At 42.5% G+C, this 19508-nt stretch overlaps 1 protein-coding gene across 3 annotated transcripts in view; it reads left to right on the top strand.

Annotated features, from left to right (window-relative positions):
* mgat4c (mgat4 family member C) overlaps nucleotides 1-19508 on the top strand; it is a 101841-nt gene that overhangs the window by 32522 nt on the left and 49811 nt on the right. For all 3 annotated transcript variants that reach the window (XM_044036975.1, XM_044036978.1, XM_044036977.1), the window contains one exon: nucleotides 12070-12140. In XM_044036975.1, coding sequence (XP_043892910.1) covers nucleotides 12116-12140 — 25 coding nt within the window. In that variant the 5' untranslated portion in view covers nucleotides 12070-12115. The remainder of the gene's footprint in view (nucleotides 1-12069; nucleotides 12141-19508) is intronic.

Here is a 19508-nt window from a genome sequence, read left to right as displayed (position 1 = left end):
ACTATGTTAAGGATGTGCAATAATAGAGTGGCTTATATCCTTTTTTCAACACAACCAAGGCAATCTGTTGAAGAATGTCTTTCATTTTCACCAACTATATCACACCGCGGCAAAAAGTACTCAAAGTGTTTAAAATCGGATTGAAGTTGTGAAAGTTGGAAACACTTCACAGTTCAAAGTTCACTTGGCTCTATTTTGTGATTTTTGCAGAAGTATTGCAACTTTATATCACTACTAAAAATGCAATTTAAAATGAATCATAACTTTGACTCAACACATTTTTTAAAGCCTGAATATGTGACCTATAAACACTCTCCCCCGGTATGTCCATATAAGGAATTGTGTATTATTCCCACGGCAAATTACCATGGGTGCACCTGCGGGCACAGATCCACATGAGTGGCAATAGCACTAAGGGTTAAATATATGAATTACCATTATTATCATTATAACCTGTGATCAGTTCTGCTGCATGAGATACATCCTAATTTGCTACCTTTGGTTTTACATCTTTTCAAATTGTGATTTCAATCTGAAAGTGATTATCGTTCGGCTTCTTCGTTTGTTGCGTGTGTGTGTGTGTGTGTGTGTGTGTGCAGTTTTGAGTTCTAAAAGGCGTGTAAGAAGACACAGCTGCAGTCTTTGGAGGGCAAATGGGATTACATAGTTGAAGCTGCTTCAAGGCATCACAGGCATCACTCCACTGAGGCAGGCTCCACTGGGTGGTCTGCTTGCTGTCGGCTAATCTAAGGAGATGGATTCTCAGGGTTCAGTCCAGTACAGCTGCTGTGGTAAATGGGTTTGACTCCCCGGGACATTGTTTCAATCTAAAGGTCATCGCGGTCTTAGCTCTAGCTGAGGGACCTCTCAACCCCGGCTGATTTGCACCTCAACCACCTTTTTGTATAGCGTACGTCAAAAAAAGACTTTTATCACGGTCAGTCACGTATGGATTCAGGTCTGTAATTGGTTGTTCTGAGCATCTGAAATTCCTAAACCACACCCACACATTAGTCTATATGGCTGGGCAATATGGCCAAATATATTATCAAGTCAAGTCAGTCAGTAACTGAGTAAAAGTTAATGAAAGCACTTAATTGCGCTCTTAAAATGAATATTCCAAGAGAAACTGTAAATCTGTTGCACTTACCTTTAATGTATGTTGTACCAGAAGGTGAATTATCCATTGGCATGACATGGAAACAAAAACAACCACAGCAAACGTGTGTTGTTTTCAAAGTTACACTGCTATCGGGGAAAATGATGACACAATATATTTCGTTATTGAATCATAGGCCCAGTCCTAGATCGATATCACAGCAGCCACTTTGACGTTCTTCAAACGGTAGATCTCGGGATTTTCACACAATAGACATTTCGGGATTTGGGGTGGGGCAAGTATATTAACTCTTAGACCTTAGACAACAACATTTTAAATGCACTATACAAATAAATGATTCAATTCAATTTCTCATAGGTGCTTGTAGCTGATCTGAAAAGGTGAGGAATACAGAGAAAGACTGGGAGAATAAGTAAGAATATTGAAGTTTTTTGTTGCAAATATATTCAAAGCTGATTCATCAACAACAGACCCTTAGGTGCCCCAAAGGCAGTACATGCAGTATTATGTTATGATGTATAATACATTCTTTTTTTATTATTATTATTATTTCACCTCCCTTTCAGGCCTTGTCTTACAGAGGTGCTTGTCAAATTATAACTTTGATATTTCTGTTAGTGCTTGGGTCATATTTCAAAGGTCTAATTTAGAAGAGGACATTTCCATAACTTTTAAATGATTAGAAAAGCAAGTTTTAGAGTTTATTTTACTTTAAGAAACTTGGTAGGTTTGGTTTTTATGTAGTCCCCACCATGAGAAACAACTTGCCGATTGGTGACATAATTCAACTGCTTTTTGTAACAGTGGAGTTTCATATCACCCGTGAGTTGACAGAGGGGCTCATCAGGCCACAGATAAAGGCTTTCGGCGGCCACTTACCTGCTCTAATTTACAGTATCTGAGGGGTTTCTTGTGCTGCATATATTTTGGTCTTTGAGCAGCCAAGCATTAAATTGCTTTCCATTGGGAACAGCTCGAATGCCGGGGTCGCCAAAGCTGTGGCTGGTTTCCAATGAGATGATTTGGCAGCAAAGCCAACACTGTAATTAGGGTCACTCAGGAGCCGTTGCAGGGCAAGACGGGTCATCGCTGTTGCACTGTGTGTTAGCGTGTCACAAATAAGCCAGAGAATGATAACGCATGACTTTTTGGCTCTTCATAGCTCTAAAGGAGCGTGAAGCATCTGTAAATAACATTTTGTTGCAGCTCATTCTCCTAAAATAAAAATATATGGTCCCACACAACAAAACTAATTCTTCATTAAGTTTGGTAAATGTTCATTCACTCGTTGTCTAATGCTTTATTTTAGTTTAGTTTCCAATTAACCTGGATTCAAACTGGTGACCTTTTTGTTGTGAGGCAACCGTGCTAGCCACTACTACCGTCGTGTGGCTCTTGTCTAACAAATATGATCAACACTGTATCCTGTGGCTTCTAAAAAAAAAGACATATATCAGTTTCTATACCAATTTTAATCTAACTGAGTCTTTGTCTGACACATCTGTCTGTGTGGGTGTTTTCAGTTTCTCTCGTGTAATGATTTTCTTTACTGTCGACCCACGAGTTGACATTTAATAAAGTTTATCGACATAACATCGTCACGTGACCGATTCTCAGGGGACAGAAAAATAATAAAAACAGGGCAAAAAAAAACAAAACGGCACATTAAGTGAGTCAGAAACACCTGATGTTGCTGTTTTAGATAAGAACATCTGGTTAAGTCATGAAAGGGAGTCATCGCACAAGACGATGTGCAAATGCAATTCCTCAACTGTTTGTACTGCAAAGGAGATGATGAAATTGGGGTGGAGGGGCAAGTGCAGTGGCCAGGCTGCAGATTTCAGAAGGGAGACAGGCAGTGGAAGAGAAAGACTCCTCAACAACCTCTCAACAAACTCTGGGTCTGCTTTTTTTTTTTTTCTTACTAAGAAGCATCTGTTGGCACCGCGAGGAGCGAGCAGAAGCAGCGAGAGTGAACTGTGAGGTTGCAAAAATAAAAATAAACGCTCTCAGATAGATGGCTTTATTTACCTATTTATGAACTATTCTGACATTTTTATGTGCGCCACACAGAACATAATCAGACATTTAACAGCGTCTATCCGACACATCAATAACACTTGTTACAAATAACAACACATTACACAAATAGACACATACAAGTGCTCTAGATATTGTGAAGTGCATTCTCACACACGCAGACGTTCCGTGAATTGTTTCACAGTTTGTTCAGCAGTGAAATACTATTTGCAGCAAACCATTGTCATTCAGTTTTGCTGTAGTTCTTCGGCAATCTTGGATCAACCACTGGGCTTTCGCCGTTGGATTATTGTTGCCTCTGTTAGTGAAGCTTATTTAGATTTTTTAGATTTGTATTCATTTTGGCAGTCCCTCGTAGCCCTGTGACATCACGTATGATTCATTCATATAATACCAAATACAGAAGTTAAATGTAGAGAGGGATTCACAATTTGCTTACCACCCAACCCTTGTGACCTGGTTTGCGCTGGAGAAAGGTCATGTGTGTTTTTTCCCTCTCCATGAAGAACACAACGTGCGGCAGCATCAGACAGATGTCCATAAACAGCACCATGACGGGCAAAAACATTTGGTCTTGACACTTGTGGTGTGCTACTTTCGATGATGTCACACACAACTTCTCTACCTCCTGTTTAAAAGTTCACCTCAAATACATCCGTCCATCTTCTACCGCTTTATCCTCCAATTTGGTAGTACATCATTGTCTATATTTAAGGGACAAGCCCTCACAAACTTTATGTATCATAAATTATGAAATGTCTTCGCTCCAGGGCGTTAAAAAACTAACAGTGCTCAGACGATTGCAGTGTGAGCACACAAAGACGAGGGAAGATATGGAAATATAGTAGCAGGAAATGGAAGCACGGCTTTTGCCCTTTTTGTATGACAAGTTGTCCGCTCTGTGTTGTGTTGCCAGACGCTGACTTCAGCAGCCGTTTGCTGTTCAGAGCTTTCAGTAAAGCGTTCTGCTATACTGTGCGCCTCCATAAATGTAGTCTGTGGTGTTTGTGTGGATGCTGCACACAGCATGTGTCCATCTGCAAAAATGCGTCCAGCGGTGGAGAAAAGAAAAAAACACATGAAAGCTCTTCGCAGCTCAAAATATTGTCTGAAGAAGTCTGAAATTCGAGAAAAGATAATGTTTAAATTCAATTTTTCAATTTATTGACAATCAACTCCTGCTATAGTGGGCTATAGTATACTTATTATTATTTGTTTGAACGTGGAGAGAATAAACAGGAGAGGAATTGCGTGGGGTTTGTGTTTGGAGCGGCCTAATACCAAATGTTTACCAGATGCCAAATGTATGCAGGTATGAAGAAATGAATGACTGCTCCGCTTGAACAAATACCAGCACAGCGAGTAGCACCTGTGCAATCGTCAAACATATAACATAGCCGGTCTTCTGCCAAGAGATTGAACGTTCAAGACGTTGACACATCGTCCTTCAGTGTTTTAATTGGGTTTATTAAAACCGCTGAATCACTCATCCATTCCTTTTAAGATGAGCCCATGTTGAGGAATGGGATTAACTGCACCTGTCTTTCCAAAACACATTTTAATAATACAACCAACAAAAGCAGTATTACCACTTAGCCTATGTACATGGGATGTGTGGTCCTGGGTGGGAAGTAAGTGCTTACAAGAAGCATTAAACATATTCAAGTAGCATCAAGTGAGTGGGTATTTATTTTCGCTTTAGTTCTCACATATACAGTACACACCCACACACATATGTCCTCGTAATCTGGTGACAGTAATGTAGACTTAAATTATCTGAGAAAATATGGTGCATCACTGGTGGGTTTAGAATGGTGGCGTTACTCCAGGCTCTCTGAACTAGCGACCCTAAGCGACTAATATGGACCATTTCAAAACGAGATGCTACATGAAACCTTTGCTGACAAAGCCGCCTCCGCTCCCTCGCGACCTTGTTGAATCACAAACAATAATCCGTTGAATTATGTATGCGGGGGGACGGTTCTGTAGACGTACGGGTGGGTGGTGCTTCTGAAGGCGGTGGCCGCTTGACCGCCACGAGCCAGATCATGACACTCGGAGTGCTAGTCAAGCAAACGAGTCTGAGACATGACTGTGACATGTTCCCTGGGAGGTTTTTTTTTCTTACTTTCTACATAAAAAGAATTATTCCATCACCTCTGCTGTGCTGCAGATGTGAGAAACGCTATTTATCTCCTCCATATTTAATGAGGAGACACCCAAGGAAGCAGATGGTATATTAGCAGTAATACACCAGAACTGAGTATGGGATGGAACCATGATGAAGGCCCCCCATTGTTTTACACCCTACATTGTTAGAGGGTCGAAAGGTGTCTGATGAGCGTGGAGGGTGTGTTCGCGGACAGACCACATCTATAAGTCTGGACAGGTTCTCATTGCCCCCAGTGAAGCATCATATATTGATGTGGAGAGTACAAAAATGACTGTAAGCTCTGACCCCATTGTTCGCAGTGCCAGCATGAAAGTTGCTGAGCGAGGGCTTCACATTGAGCTACGTTTTATTGTTATGCTCAGCAGAAGTGATTCCAGCAAGAACCCACACTCTTGCAAGACACTCGCCGACTGTATCACCTTTGGCTCCATGTGCCGTCTCCTTAAGACCGTCCTGACAAAAAGGCTTCATTAAGATTCCTATGAAGCTCTGGGAAACCACTGGATGATTTGGACAAACATACAAATTGCTCTAATTTATGACTCCGCCTAAAAAGAAGCATCCAGCTGTATTTAACAAGCACATGTAGATGAAAATATTATCACAGCCAGCTCTTGAAAACTACATCTGGCAACATTCATTTATTCCCTAAGGCTATTTCCGCAGTCTATATTTTTTTTTTCCAATGCTTAGCTCACAGCTGGAGGTTTTGTCGCTCTCTGATGTCTGAGGATGTTTCGAGTTCTCCATTCTCTCTTTGGAGAGCGACCAAGGAGTGATGGCAGCTCTCTGAAAGCCTGTATCCTCCCGTGGTCAATGGCCAATGTCGCTAATTAAGGAGAGTGAATAGATATATTAAATCTCTGCGATGCGATAGGTGGCGCTTTGACCCCTGCTGAGTCGCAGGACGCCTTGGAATTCCAGCAAATGGAAGTACGTTTTAAGAGAAGTCACAGAGCAATGGGTGGGTCAATCTCAACCGGGTGCATTAATGAAACACGACTCTAATAAAGGACTAATAAAACAGTCCTAAGATGACTAAGACTGTTGCTGGTGATGTAGTTCAGCACGGCATACTCCAGGGTTGTAGAATGCAGGAGTTACTCTCTACACTTATTTAGTGCAGATAGCTGCCATTGTTAAAGGAGACCATAACAAGTTTAAAGAACCTCCCATGAGATGACCTGCAAGGTAGAGGGAGGCCTGATGGGATTGAAAACACTGGATCACCACACTGAGTTCATTGAGAAGAATGAATGAAGAAATCAAGTGATGGCGGTACTGGCGATCTTCAAGGCAATGAGGCATTATTGATTTGGGAGCAGAAAACGCATTCTTAATGTGTCCAGGGATCTGGGCTTTCTTTCTTTGTCTCATTCTTATGCTCACTCAATTTCAGATACAGTTAAATCCACGACAAATGACTTGAGCGGAGAAGGCCTGATATGCAGCAAAAAAGCCCAGTGTGGCCAGCATGCCGGTTTAGCTGTAAGAACCGTGATCAGTCATCTCAATGGAAGGCAAAAGTGTGTCTCAACCATCTGTTCTCTTCTGACATGATGCAGTGAATCAGCACTTTTTGGAAGCAGTGTATCCAGAAACCTTTTTATCCGTGAGGACAGAGGCAGAGTGTTGCTGAGAACATGTTTATCTGTGTTGATATTTAAAGGGAAGGAATGATGCATTCTCTTATTGCTCCTGGGCCAATTTACACACACATTCTATGAGGCAGACAAGCTGTCCAAAGCTGTTTTTAAAGATTATTTACAACATGATGGTTCACTGGCATATGGCTACCAACTGCATAGATATTAGAGTTAAGCGTTGCTATTTGCAAGAGCTTAGACTTCCAATGAATACCTAATGGGAATGAATGCATCTCTGGTTCTGACATTGTTTTATTTGCCACAGCGTGCTTAGCTTTAGGTTTGTGAGTATTCCTGGATGTTCTTGAAGGCCATGTGAGACTAACGTTGCAGGTTATTAGCGCTTTTCATTTCTGGGTTGACAGTCAGGATGAAAGATTTGCAGGTGAGGTCGGGAGCAGTGCAGTGCAGATCCTATCAAAGCCGAACAGCCAGTAGGTAGAGTGATTCGGGAACGATTGCAGAGATAGCAGATAAACCCCGAATTTCTGGAGAGGTGGAATGCAGGCCCATATATATCACACAAAGTACAGATAGTCAGAAGGCAGCAATTAAGGGGTGTGTGTTACCTAATGCCCTTTTTGTAAAGGGGCACAGAATAAAAGATTATGGTTAAAGTCAATGTCTGGTCAAAGCATCCATTGGTCACAGTGGTGTGTGGAGCCTCCCTAATGAGGATGGGCAAACATGTCAAACAAAATGCTGCATCGTTCCTTTTTTTTGCGAGATAGCGATTGTTAAGTAGTTTTTAGAAATTATTGTAATCTAAGGATGAAGTTGCGTATTTCAACCGACCGCATACCTTTTGCAAAGAAACATGGCAGACTCCATAGAAGAGACTCGCTCCTGTGTAATGTAAAGGGCTCATCCTAAAGCAATGAAGATCAATTACAGTTGATAGATTCCCCCCTGAATTCTAAACTCTGGACCTTTTAAAGCGACATAATGTAGGATTTCAACCAAATAATCGAAGTGAATGAGCAGGTCTGTATGTAACTTCTGGTTAGTTTTGTTTGTAATATCTTGAAAAGTCAAACAATGTCTTCCAATTTGTATAAAATGCTATGAAATTGGCTTCTGTACGTGGCCTGAAGACATGGTTGTTTGCACATTTGAAGTCCCGCTACAGAGTTCACTGGTATTGTTGGCGGGTCAGCAAATGCAAACGCAACTTTTACGACAGTTGCAACAAACAATACCGTCTACCAACTGTGGGGGGAACCTGAGAGCAAACTGCATTAGACAGTACCTACATAGTTAAACAAAGGGGGAATCTTTAGGCAATGGTCGGGGAAGTATTGGATTTCAGGTGATCCTTTTGAAAGGTGCATCAAAGAGTACATGGACAGACTGAAGGGGTTTTTGGATCTATGATCTCCTGTGATGTAACATCACGGTTAAAACTAAGCACAGGAGAAGACCACGTCCCTCATGTTGAGGCTTTGGCAACCTCTTCAAGCCAGTTTGTTATCGAGGCACCACTGCTGTGCTCTACACGTTTCAATCTGAGGACGGATCATTTAGTATTTTCTCTCGATGGACGTTTTCAGCAGTACAGTGCGTTTGGGAAGAAATCGCTTCTCATGTTTATTCTTTGATTTTTTTGGAAGGTGGGAAAATGAGTTCCCTATGCACAGCTCTGTATCCAAGAATCGCTTGGCAAAGAGAAGATTAAGTGCACACATTAATCCAGGAGTCAGAGCAATCTTGTAATCCACTCAGTATGCTAATTCCCCGTTCTTTCTACAGCAAAGGGGTTTACACGCCATTAAATGGCACTGAGCAGTTGACAAAGGATAGCCAGTATTCAACCCCCCACCTCTTTCTCTCTCTCTCTCTCTGTATTTTGTACTTGGACAGGTTGTTGCACACCCACACAACACCCGTCAAAAGAAATAGTGTGATTCTAATGCAGTTATTTATTTTGCTGTATTAGGGCAGAAACAGCATCCTTTTTTTTTTCAGTCCCAAGCCGATCTGACATGGAATTGGCTCTGAAATGAACTTCTGATCTTCATTCTGAAGGGAGTTCCTTGAACATCTTTTTCCCAGCATACCAAAGCCTTCCTGTTACATTTGCTCATATCTGACAGTGGTACAAGTAAATAATGAAAGAGAGTTGAGTGCTATTGTCTCCATGGCAATTTCCGTCATACATACACAACTCTCCCCTCTCCCTCTTTGCCCGTCCACAGGAGGACCACACCCAGGGAAAGGCGCTGTTTTCCGCACAGTTCTGCCTGTGTACAGTCCCCCAAGTGGCCTTGGCCGCCTCAACGTGATGGATGTTGTATCAGATCGGGTTTCTTGCTACACTGATAAAGCGGCCATGTCAAAACACATGCACTAGCAATGTAAGCAGATAAAGATTGTCGGAGATAATTAAAAGATTTGCACTTTTTGTCATTTGTGGATCCAACTGCCAAGGAACAGGCCTGTGATAGATGACTCAAACAAGTGATTTCGGCGTGAAGCCTGACTGCAAATGTAGCTGGTAATGACCAGAGTGTGTTTTTTAGATGCAGCTAATGAGCACGACCATTAGACATAAATGACATTTTAAAAACCAAGGGAGTACGGAAATGAAGAAGTACCCCACATAGACTGCCTTTTGGCAGGAAATATGATAAGAGCATCTGTAAGGTTTGGCTCTCAACGTGCATGAAAGGACTCTGTTCAATTGGCACTCATCCTCTCTGTGTTTGAAGGATAATCCCTTTAGGGATTTAGATTTTAAAATTTCCAGTGATCCCATTTTCAAGGAAATTGTCTCTGGTATGAAGATTCTGTATTTCTCTGTCGGACATGTCGACACTTACCGTACTAGTTTTTTAAATTACCTAACTAAATACCCAGAATCAGCAGGTCTGTGCTGCACACAGTGGCGCTGCAACTGGATTAATTTGTCACACATGCAAATCCCATGTGTTGAACCCTAACCAGACACAGATGAAACCCTGAAAGTGCTTAGAGAGCGTCTACCTCCACCACAATATAAAATGCCCTATTCTGTAAAGAAAGAGTAAAAAACTAAAGTGACAATACATTGGATTCTTGGTCTTAAATGGAAATAACTGAATTTTCTACATTACTCTTTTGTTTTTATAAAGCAGGAAATAAACATGTTAATTTGAATTAACATGGATATGCCTACTTCTTTGACAACAAATTTGTTGGCCAGATTCATTTACTTATGCAAATGTTATAAGTGTATATATAGTGAATCTCCATATGCAAAAAAAGAAAATACTTTATAAGACATAGGAAAATAGTAACAAATATGACAATATTACTGCCAGTACAGGGACACTGAGTACATTACATTTCAATTGTCCTCAAAATGACAGAACAATAGGAAATATAAAGATATGAAAATCCTGGCTCGCTTCAGACATGTTGTCTTTTTTCTCAGCATGAGTAGGTGTTTGTGGTTTTCTCTCTTTCTCTCTCTCGTTCCATCGAAACCTTAGTTAAAGGATGTTTTCCAGCGCTCACCGCATTGTTTGCTGTGTGATGACCTTCAGGTATTCTCTTGGTGTCCCTGATGGTTTGCTGAGGTCATAGCATTCCAATTTTGTCAGTGTGGAGGACGGGCGGGGGGGGGGATATTAAAGTGCACATGTGATGTAAAGGTAAGGCTGTATGTGGGCGGTTGTCTCTCAGGTCCCTGGAAGCTATGATCAGTCAGTAAAAGAATGGTGCTGCCATGTCTAGAAGAACCTGACAAACAATTGGCAGTGAACAACCCTCACTGCAGGAGAGAAGTATTTATTTGCACTGAAATATGGTGAATTCTCCCCTAGTGGATTTGCAACAGGGTAGACAAAGCAGGCAATTGCCTTAGGCCTGAGCTGAGAGTGGGCCGATTATGGTAATGAATAGCTCCTACAATAATGTGAGGACGCTCTTAACTTTCATGATTGACTATGTACAGGAGACTGGAACACTACAGATGAGCTAATATAACGTTCAGTATATCAACGCACAGGCTGTGTGTGTGTAGCCCCGATTTGGGAACCGTGCGCAAAAAGCTTGTTGGGTTCGCGTGGACAGCACACATCAGCAAACTGAATTTCTGCCCCACCGTGACGTGGCGCCTCCTACTGTTTTTCAAGCAGACCATTTCAGTTGAGGGATAGTGTACCATCGTTCTTTTCTTCTTTGGTTGGAATGCATCCTATTCCCTTGCACCCAGACCTGTACCGCCACCCGATGGTGAAGTGGGATACTACAGGACCCTGACCCACTAGTATACAGAGTCTGCGATTATGTGACGCGATATGTGCACTTCGGTGTACGTTTTTGAAGCGGTTGGTTATGGCGAGGTGGTAAATGCATCAGCACAAATGTGTTGCAAACAGGAAGTAAAATCCCCTTTTTGATATTAGTCAAATAAAGTAGTACCAAGTTATCCCTGGAAACTGCAGTACCACTAGCTTGCTGTGGGTCTTTACCAAAACCCCTTAACAAGGACACTAGCAGTGCAAAAACCATTCAAAGTTCTGCAGATTTCAAATGCAACACAATTATGAGGTGTATGAATTTCTTCATTTTTGCCCATCTGTGGACATGCATATAAGGGTATGGTTCAGAAATCACCGTTTAAGTGCTCATGTGTGACACATGGTGATCATTATTATTCCAATAAACACTGCCGCTTACTGCGTTCCCTTTCAAAAACCCGTCTTCAAAAACACAAAAGAGCACCTAGCAAAAAAGAGGTCAACTCCACGCATCTTTTGATCCCTCCATTCTTCATCTGGGAGGCAAGTGGCATATAAGAGGATCTGTCTTTGTGAATGTTCTGAGCCCCCAAAATTACAAACAAACTGAAGGCATGGGATCGATAGAGTGTGTCTCACAGAATGATGAACTGGCACTTCAGAGGGGGAAAAATCAATGTCATGCTCCTTTTCTCTCCCTCACTCCTCTCTCTCTGTCTCTCTCTCTCTGTCTCTCTCTGTCTTTTTCTTTGGGTCCTAAACTCAGTCCTTATACTCTGCAGTGTTTAAGTGCATGTTCATGTTTGTTGCTCAAAGCAGAGTCTCTCACTGTGATTTAATGGTCCTTTGTTTCTTATTCCTTTTTAGCCTCAAAGACCCCTGCCGCTTTGATGTGTGAGCACACCTACCAATAATGGCCCATAGGATACAGAGTGGAAGTAAGTGCCTCTGGTCAGATTTACAGTTTTAGTGTTCCTCCTCCCTCGGCTGCCCTTGTAAACCTCAGTTCATCCGATGTGGACTTATCGATCCGCACAGCGCAGCTTCTTTAAATCATAACAGTCAATGGGTTCCAATTGTCCGAGTCAAGAGACTTTTGAATCTTTTGACAAACCAAAGCATGTGTTTGTTCAAACTGGTCTCCCAGAAAAAGGACTGTGTCATATTTTAGACTCAGAGCAGGACAAACACGAGTGAGACATTTTAGTATGACTATGTGAACAAGGCCACTTTCCAGGCCACCACCAGCTTTGTTGTTATTCTCATACAGTATATTAACACACTGTCATAAACAACCTGGTGACCTTTTTCACAGCAGATATTTTTTCTTATTGAAAAATAAGTTTATTTCGAGTTAGTGTAAGTGTAGATCACACTAAATACTGTGGCCTTATGACTTTTGCACAGAACTGTACAGTCTCTTTGTGTGTGTGTATGTGTGTGTGTTTGTTTGTTCAGGCTGTTTGCCGTGTTGTGAGTCTGAGTCCTGCAGTCTGTCCTGGGCTGTACCTGCTGCTCTGATATGGGTTGCTGATCTCTTGTGTTGTGGGGGCGATCCGGGCCCTGTTAGTGCTAGGAGACATCACTGTCAACTGTGAAGGGAGATCTAATTCTGTCAGGCCTGCCTTTTGAAATTAACAACATGGAGATGAAGGCTGAGACAGGTTCCTATGTGGAGTGAGGGATTCTATCTATCTATCTATCTATCTATCTATCTATCTATCTATCTATCCATCCTTGTTCCCTCTGTCTTGATTTTTTGTCTACGCCTGTCTCCACAGGTGCACTTTCAGGCGGGAAGCTGCTGTGTGCCAGTAGTTAAATATTCATAGTACGTACAGGGAGTTTGACGAGTTGCTCTGACACCTCCACACTCTCCACCCTCATTTTCATTTCCTCTCCGGCTCCAGTGAGTTACCTCTGCTGTTCAGCATCGCATCCTATATCCTCTGTACAGTCACAGCGAAAGCTGCAGTTCGCCGCTTTCCGCCTGTTCAAACTTATACCTCCCGTGTCCTCTGAGAACAGGTTTGGCTAAAAAGAAAAAAAGCAATCATTTGAGCATTTATCGCACACCTGCTAAAAGTGTTGCTTTACGACACGCTTTTTTCTTCCCGTCCTGTCATCATGAAAACACTTTCAATCTGAAATCATTTTTCAATGTGTCTTTCAAACATATCTTCCTGTATCCCTGCTGGCCACAATTTCAGCTAATATTTTGATTGTAACTGGTTAACAATGCATAAAAGGCTATCATACAATAAATACAATTGTCTGTCCAAGCCTTTTGGATTGGTGTGCACATGAACCAAACGAATGCAGCCACTGCATGTGTGGAAACCCTGTATCGGAGCTTTATGCCAACATTCTGCAGGTGAAAAAGTACGTTGTGGGTAGCACTTTGAACATTTCCACTCACTTGACGGAAGAAAATAATACAGTGCGAACCCAGCTCCCCGTGGCATTTAAGCAGCCACCTACTAATTATTCAGACTGTGCCATGATGAGCGCCATGGGCCTTTTAACGGCAGCGGATATGTTTTTGTTGTTGAGAAAACTGGGTTTAAACTCGTGTTAAAAGCTTTTGAGCCACATTATGAAGTAGTCAGCAAGTCACACTAGGATCACCAGACAGAAAGTTAGTTAAAGTTATCTACAGTTTCTACCTATTCATTTAGTATTTGTTCTTCATTTAGCATATGTGTGGCTGCACAGTATGCATCTACATGCTGAAGCTCAGTGGATATAATGTTTATTTTTGTAGGGTTTGAAAAATACAGCCGATAAATATGTTCAGTCACTTAAAAATTGTTCAACTTTCCCCCTGTGGACTTTTGAAGAGTCTGAATGGGTGACTTTAACAAGAATTGCACGACCCATACGGGACATACAGTCAGTCAGTCATCATCTAAGCACTTTATCCTCCACCAGAGGGTCGCGGGGGGTGCTGTGCCAATCTCAGCTACATCGGGCGATAGGCGGGGTACACCCTGGACAGTTCGCCAGTCCATCGCAGGGCCACACACAGATAGAGACAAACAACCATTCACTCTCACACTCACACGGTCAATTTAGAGTGTCCAATTCACCTAATCCCCACATTGCATGTTTTTGGACTGTGGGAGGAAGCCGGAGAACCCGGAGAGAACCCACGCACACACGGGGAGAACATGCAAACTCCATGCAGAAAGGCCCTTGTTCCAACTGGGGCTCGAACCTGGGTCTTCTCGCTGCAAGGCGAGAGTGCTTACCACTATACCACCGTGTGAGCCCACGGGACATACAGTAGTTGATTAATTATAGCAGCTTAGTTGTAGATACTATTCACATGTCAAAATTGAAAAGTTGCTATCTTGACAGCAGCCCTGTTTTGAGACTGCATTGATCAGCTCCTTGCTTGCTGCATAATTCCCTGCATTATCTTGCAACATGATGAACATGATGGCCTCAAGGGGGGAAAAGTAAACAGAAAGAAAAAAGTTGCAAATCATCTTTTCATTATATTTATGTGCTGCCTTGCTCCTAAGTCATCATCTTGAAGCCAAGGCCTCTAACTCCAAATTCTGCAGAAATATCAATATGGATTTAGGAGTCTCCCTGAAGCAAGGTCCTCAGCTAATTAAATCTGTAATCACTTTGAACTGTAAAAACACTAGCAGAGGAGGAGGGGGAGGGGGTTGTGTTGGTATGTGGTGTTTCAAATGAGGGCCAGTGGAGTTTTATTTAACAAATGCAGCTAATTGGGTCAGAGCTCTTCATCCTCATGCGGTGCAGAGGTTTCCAGTTGGATCCCTCACAGTTCTTTGCTCTCATACATTTTTCCTAGTGAGAGCATGGGAAAGGGTGGCTACAGCACAGACGGAGCTCAGCCACTGTTGTCAAGGCTACGGCAAACAGGTATTTTATGTTGTCTTTGGGGTTTGAAGTCAGGCCCGCTGTGAGGAAAGTAATGGAATTCAGAGCAGCTTTGTGTCTCGCGTGAATTTAATAACGCACGGTGCTACAAAGATGATCAAATCCGTGAACGTCCACCGTATTTCATCTCAAGAGGATGGATCGTTCAAGCAAGGTGCCACGTGCTTCTCTGATGCCCAGTATGAATATGATACGAGCACTGTGGGGTCAAACTCTCACCAGATTCATTCTTTTCATGCTCAATCAACTGTACAGTGAGTCTGTGCTACAAGTTTTCAGCGTATGCTTTAAAATTAGACAGTTCAGTATGCATTTATCAGTTTGAGTGTTGTTTTATGAAATGCCCCTTTGTAACTGTATATTCCTAAATGTGAAATATATGTTTGGTTCTCTTTATTTATATATCACAATACATTATTTTGAAAAGAAAGGAATTGACAGGTTATTGATAATTAAAATAGTGTCAGTCCTATAGTATTCTCTTTTTTAGAATACTATACTCTTGTAATACATGAATGATACACATACACTATCCATAATATATTTATATTCCATGTATTTAACTCACATGTGTGATTATTTTCTTTATTGCAGTTCATTCCTTACTCTTAAATGAACACCTGCTACGTCACCTCAGCCACTTTTGAAGCTCGAGTGCAATTTTTAATGCAGATTGAGTGCATTCTGTTCATTCATCACTCCCTTCACTCATTAATTGTCTACAACTTTATCCTCCACACTTTAAGGTCGCGGGAGACACTGGCGCCACTCCCGGCTGACACCGGGCAAAAAGGCAGGGTACATGGACAGGTCACCAGTCTGTCACTCTCACACTCACACCTATGGTCAATTTAGAGTGTCCACTTTACTTAATCTGCATGTTTTTGGACTGTGGGAGGAAGCCAGAGTACTTGGAGAGAACCCACACTCAAATGGGGAGACACAGCCGGCACGAGGCATCAGCGTACTAAGCAGTTGCTTGGGGCCCCTTGATCACCGGGGGGGGGTGAAAAAAACATGTTAAAGTATTCACATATTTTATTTCTAAATATTGTTTATCTTAAGTTATTTGGTTTTATTTTGTAGTTGAATATTGATCTCTTCCAAGTTTTAAAAAAGCCCAAAGCCATATGAGTTTGCAGCCATCCTTCTTGCTGTGAGGCAACAAGGCTAACCACTGCAGTACCACACAGCCCTCAACCCTCTATTGTGTTATTCCCTCACTGTGCTTTCACTTACTACACATTAACAGCACTTACTGAACTAGATACTCAGAGTAGATTTATAGCAGTGTGCAGTTGCATGGACCAAAATGAAATAAATAATATACAGCAATATATATATATGTCATTGAGACAATTATCCTTAGGGAGAATACCCATCACACTTACATGCACATGCTGTATAGATTAAATGGTGACATACACAGACAAAGACTTAAAAATTCACTTGGAAGCATAATGAACTGAAGGGGTTTGAATTTAAAGCCAAAGAGTAAAAAGTGTCGCTGTGTCTGCGGTTTCTCTGTGAGCTGAAGCGGAGGTCGTGACCTTGCTCTGCCTCCATCCTCCTGTGTTACTCACATTTGTGGGTGTCCCCGGGGCTCTTTGTCTAGAGAGCCCGGGCTGAAGAGGCAGCGGGGCCAAGCACAGTATGGCGAGGTTAGCCCTGCCCTGGAGGAATCTTCCCAGTGACCTGATTTCTTTCACGTGCTCCCCCTGTATTCCCTAGATCCTCCGCTCATATTCATATGATCCTGTCAGAGCCATTTTGTGATGGGGAGAAACTTCAACGATAGTAAAACTAGAGCAGGATTGTGAAGTCCAGTGTAGCCTTGCAGCACGGATTGCTTGTGAGTTTCATTGAATACTCTACTACCTGAGTTCCTCATCGAATGACACACACATTTGTGTCATAAGTGACATGTGACCCAAGGAAATCCCTCCATCTCTGAAACACTTCCCATACTGACAAACGTCTGTTTTATTCCCTCCCCTTTTTTAGGTTTCTTTGCAGCGTAGGGAATTGTTGCTGCCAGTAGTAGCAACATTTATCACTGTGAACTGCCCTGTGATGAGTCAAAGCTACAGATGTAGTTGTCAGGTTGACAGAAATGTCCTTCTCTCTCAAAACCCTTGTTTTTCATTAGGCTAAAAGTTATTATGGACGCACTGATGAATAATGTCGCCAGTAATCCTGTGCGCTGTACCTTTAGCTGTGAGTTGCTTAGTGGTTGTCCCAGCAGCAAGCTGTCAGGTGTCCCCACTGATTTGTCTTTTACTGTTTAATGTGGCAGATAATTGCATTCATTATTAGAAATAACGCCGAGCGTCTTCCTTAAGATCTAGTTGCGACTGATCTCGTATATCCTCATCAAAGTAGCATATTTTCAACATCAGTGGAAAATCAGTTTGTCATATGCATCTCGCTCGAGAGTCAATATCAGTGATTCTTCCCCAAGTCACGTTCAGCCTCGTCTTTTCATTCCAGCATCTGGATTTAATTGGTGCTACACTGTAAAGCCACAGCTGCTCTGCCTGTTAGGACAGTAAATTACCCCAATTTGGAGTCAAACAAAGGAGGCTGTCTGACACAGCAGCCCAATGCCATGCCTGGAGATGATAAGGCAATGGAACGAGGCTGTACCACAACACCTGCCCCATCATCTCTGTGATCAAAACACAGTTCCAGTCCAGCAGATATATGCAGCAGGGGGGGGGATTGATTGCATTGCATGGTTTAGTTTCTTAGTTTCTGGCATATAAATGAATTAGAAAAAGTGTCACGGTGTTAGAAATCAATTGAAGTTGTGTTTTGTAATTGCCAGGCAGATGATTAATTGGTGTTTGGATGATGAGTTGTGGATACATCCAGGTTTTCTGGCAGCCGTATCGATAGCACTGGTAATGAAGGCAGTAATGAGAGGAGGTTTAGGAGGATGTAGAATGGGCGGAACAATAGGAACAGCTGTGCCCGTCTGCACAGTTAGGGCATAATTGGGACCATATTTCATTTTCCTCTTTCAAAGCTGGTCATGCCATACCTGCTGTCTACACCTTTAGGAAGATTAGGAATATTTATTTGGTGCTCCGACACATTCCGCAGCCACAGCAACTCCGGTGGTCCAGCTTTTAGAAGAATGTGGGGTAGCTGCCTTTGTGATGACGGCCTCCATCTTGATCGGCACTCCCTCCACGTCCCTGCCTGGCCACACCATCCCTTTGTCTCCCCACTTGCTGTGAACACGCCATTAAGCCGGTCGGAGTTTGACAAGAAAAATGAAGTGTGCTATTTCCTGTGGCCTCGAGTGTCTTCCTGAATAATGAGCGCATCGTCTGGACCCCCCCCTGCCCCCCCCTGCCATTGTTTTTACCCTTCCCCTTGAAGTTCCCGTCTGCTGAGATACTGAAAGGGTCTTTAGGTTGATATTTGTCTCCAGGAGAAAAAAGAAAAAAGAAAATAAAGTGGTCATGGCAAGCCAAGTTCACACTAAGCAACTTTCAGAGTCGGAGGATTGATATGCATTGCACATTACACAGTGTGCTATGTTGTGAGGAGTCTTTGCGGTCCATTTATATTCACACGACACAAGTGACCAGCAAAGAGGGGTCACACATTATGCAATCTTTTACCATTAAGAGCCCTGACTATTTTGTCTCATCGTTTAAACACGTGGACACAAAAGTATGTGACAAGAATGTTGGTGTGTGTGTGTGTAGGGGGGTTGGGTGGGGTACAGTACACACACAGAACATACAGTACATTGCGGTTTGGAGAAGTCCTTGGTCAAGCTTGCGTTTTGACTGAGATTGGTACTTTTACTTAGTTAGTGGGGTCTGTGCTTTGCCCGACCCCAACGGAGGATGTCCAGCAGCGCCAGTCGCATTGGAGTGATGTCGCCCCATCAGCTGACTGGACATGGGTCTACCGTACCATACCATTACTCTGGTACCCCAAGGGAAAGTTACCGGAAAATGGAACAGTTGGGTTTGGTTATTTTGGTACTATTCCCAATGGAAAAGCACAATATGTGTACCATACCGTAGCATTCCACTGCAATGCAAACACGGGCATTAGGTTCTGCTCACTGTTGATGACAAAAAACATTGTCAACGTGATTATTAAGTTGCAAATAGCGTAGTCTAAACTAGGCTGAAGAGCCGTCCAACTAAATGTGGAAAAATACATCTAAATGCACAGTGTACTTTATTGACAAAAATCCCATCCAATGTCACGGTATTAAAGAATTCCGTGTAGCGTTTGCTGTACGCGAGGAGGTGCCCATTATACTGGAGCATCGTGAGACGGTCCAGACAGCTGCAGTTGTGTGAGCCAAATTAACTGGCACTGTTTCCCCACATCACGTATTATTCCTTTGCTCTTTTTAAAGC

The sequence above is a fragment of the Solea senegalensis genome, linkage group LG10, assembly GCF_019176455.1.
Source record: "Solea senegalensis isolate Sse05_10M linkage group LG10, IFAPA_SoseM_1, whole genome shotgun sequence".
Taxonomy (NCBI): domain Eukaryota; kingdom Metazoa; phylum Chordata; class Actinopteri; order Pleuronectiformes; family Soleidae; genus Solea; species Solea senegalensis.
This window is presented reverse-complemented; position numbering and strand designations above follow the sequence as displayed.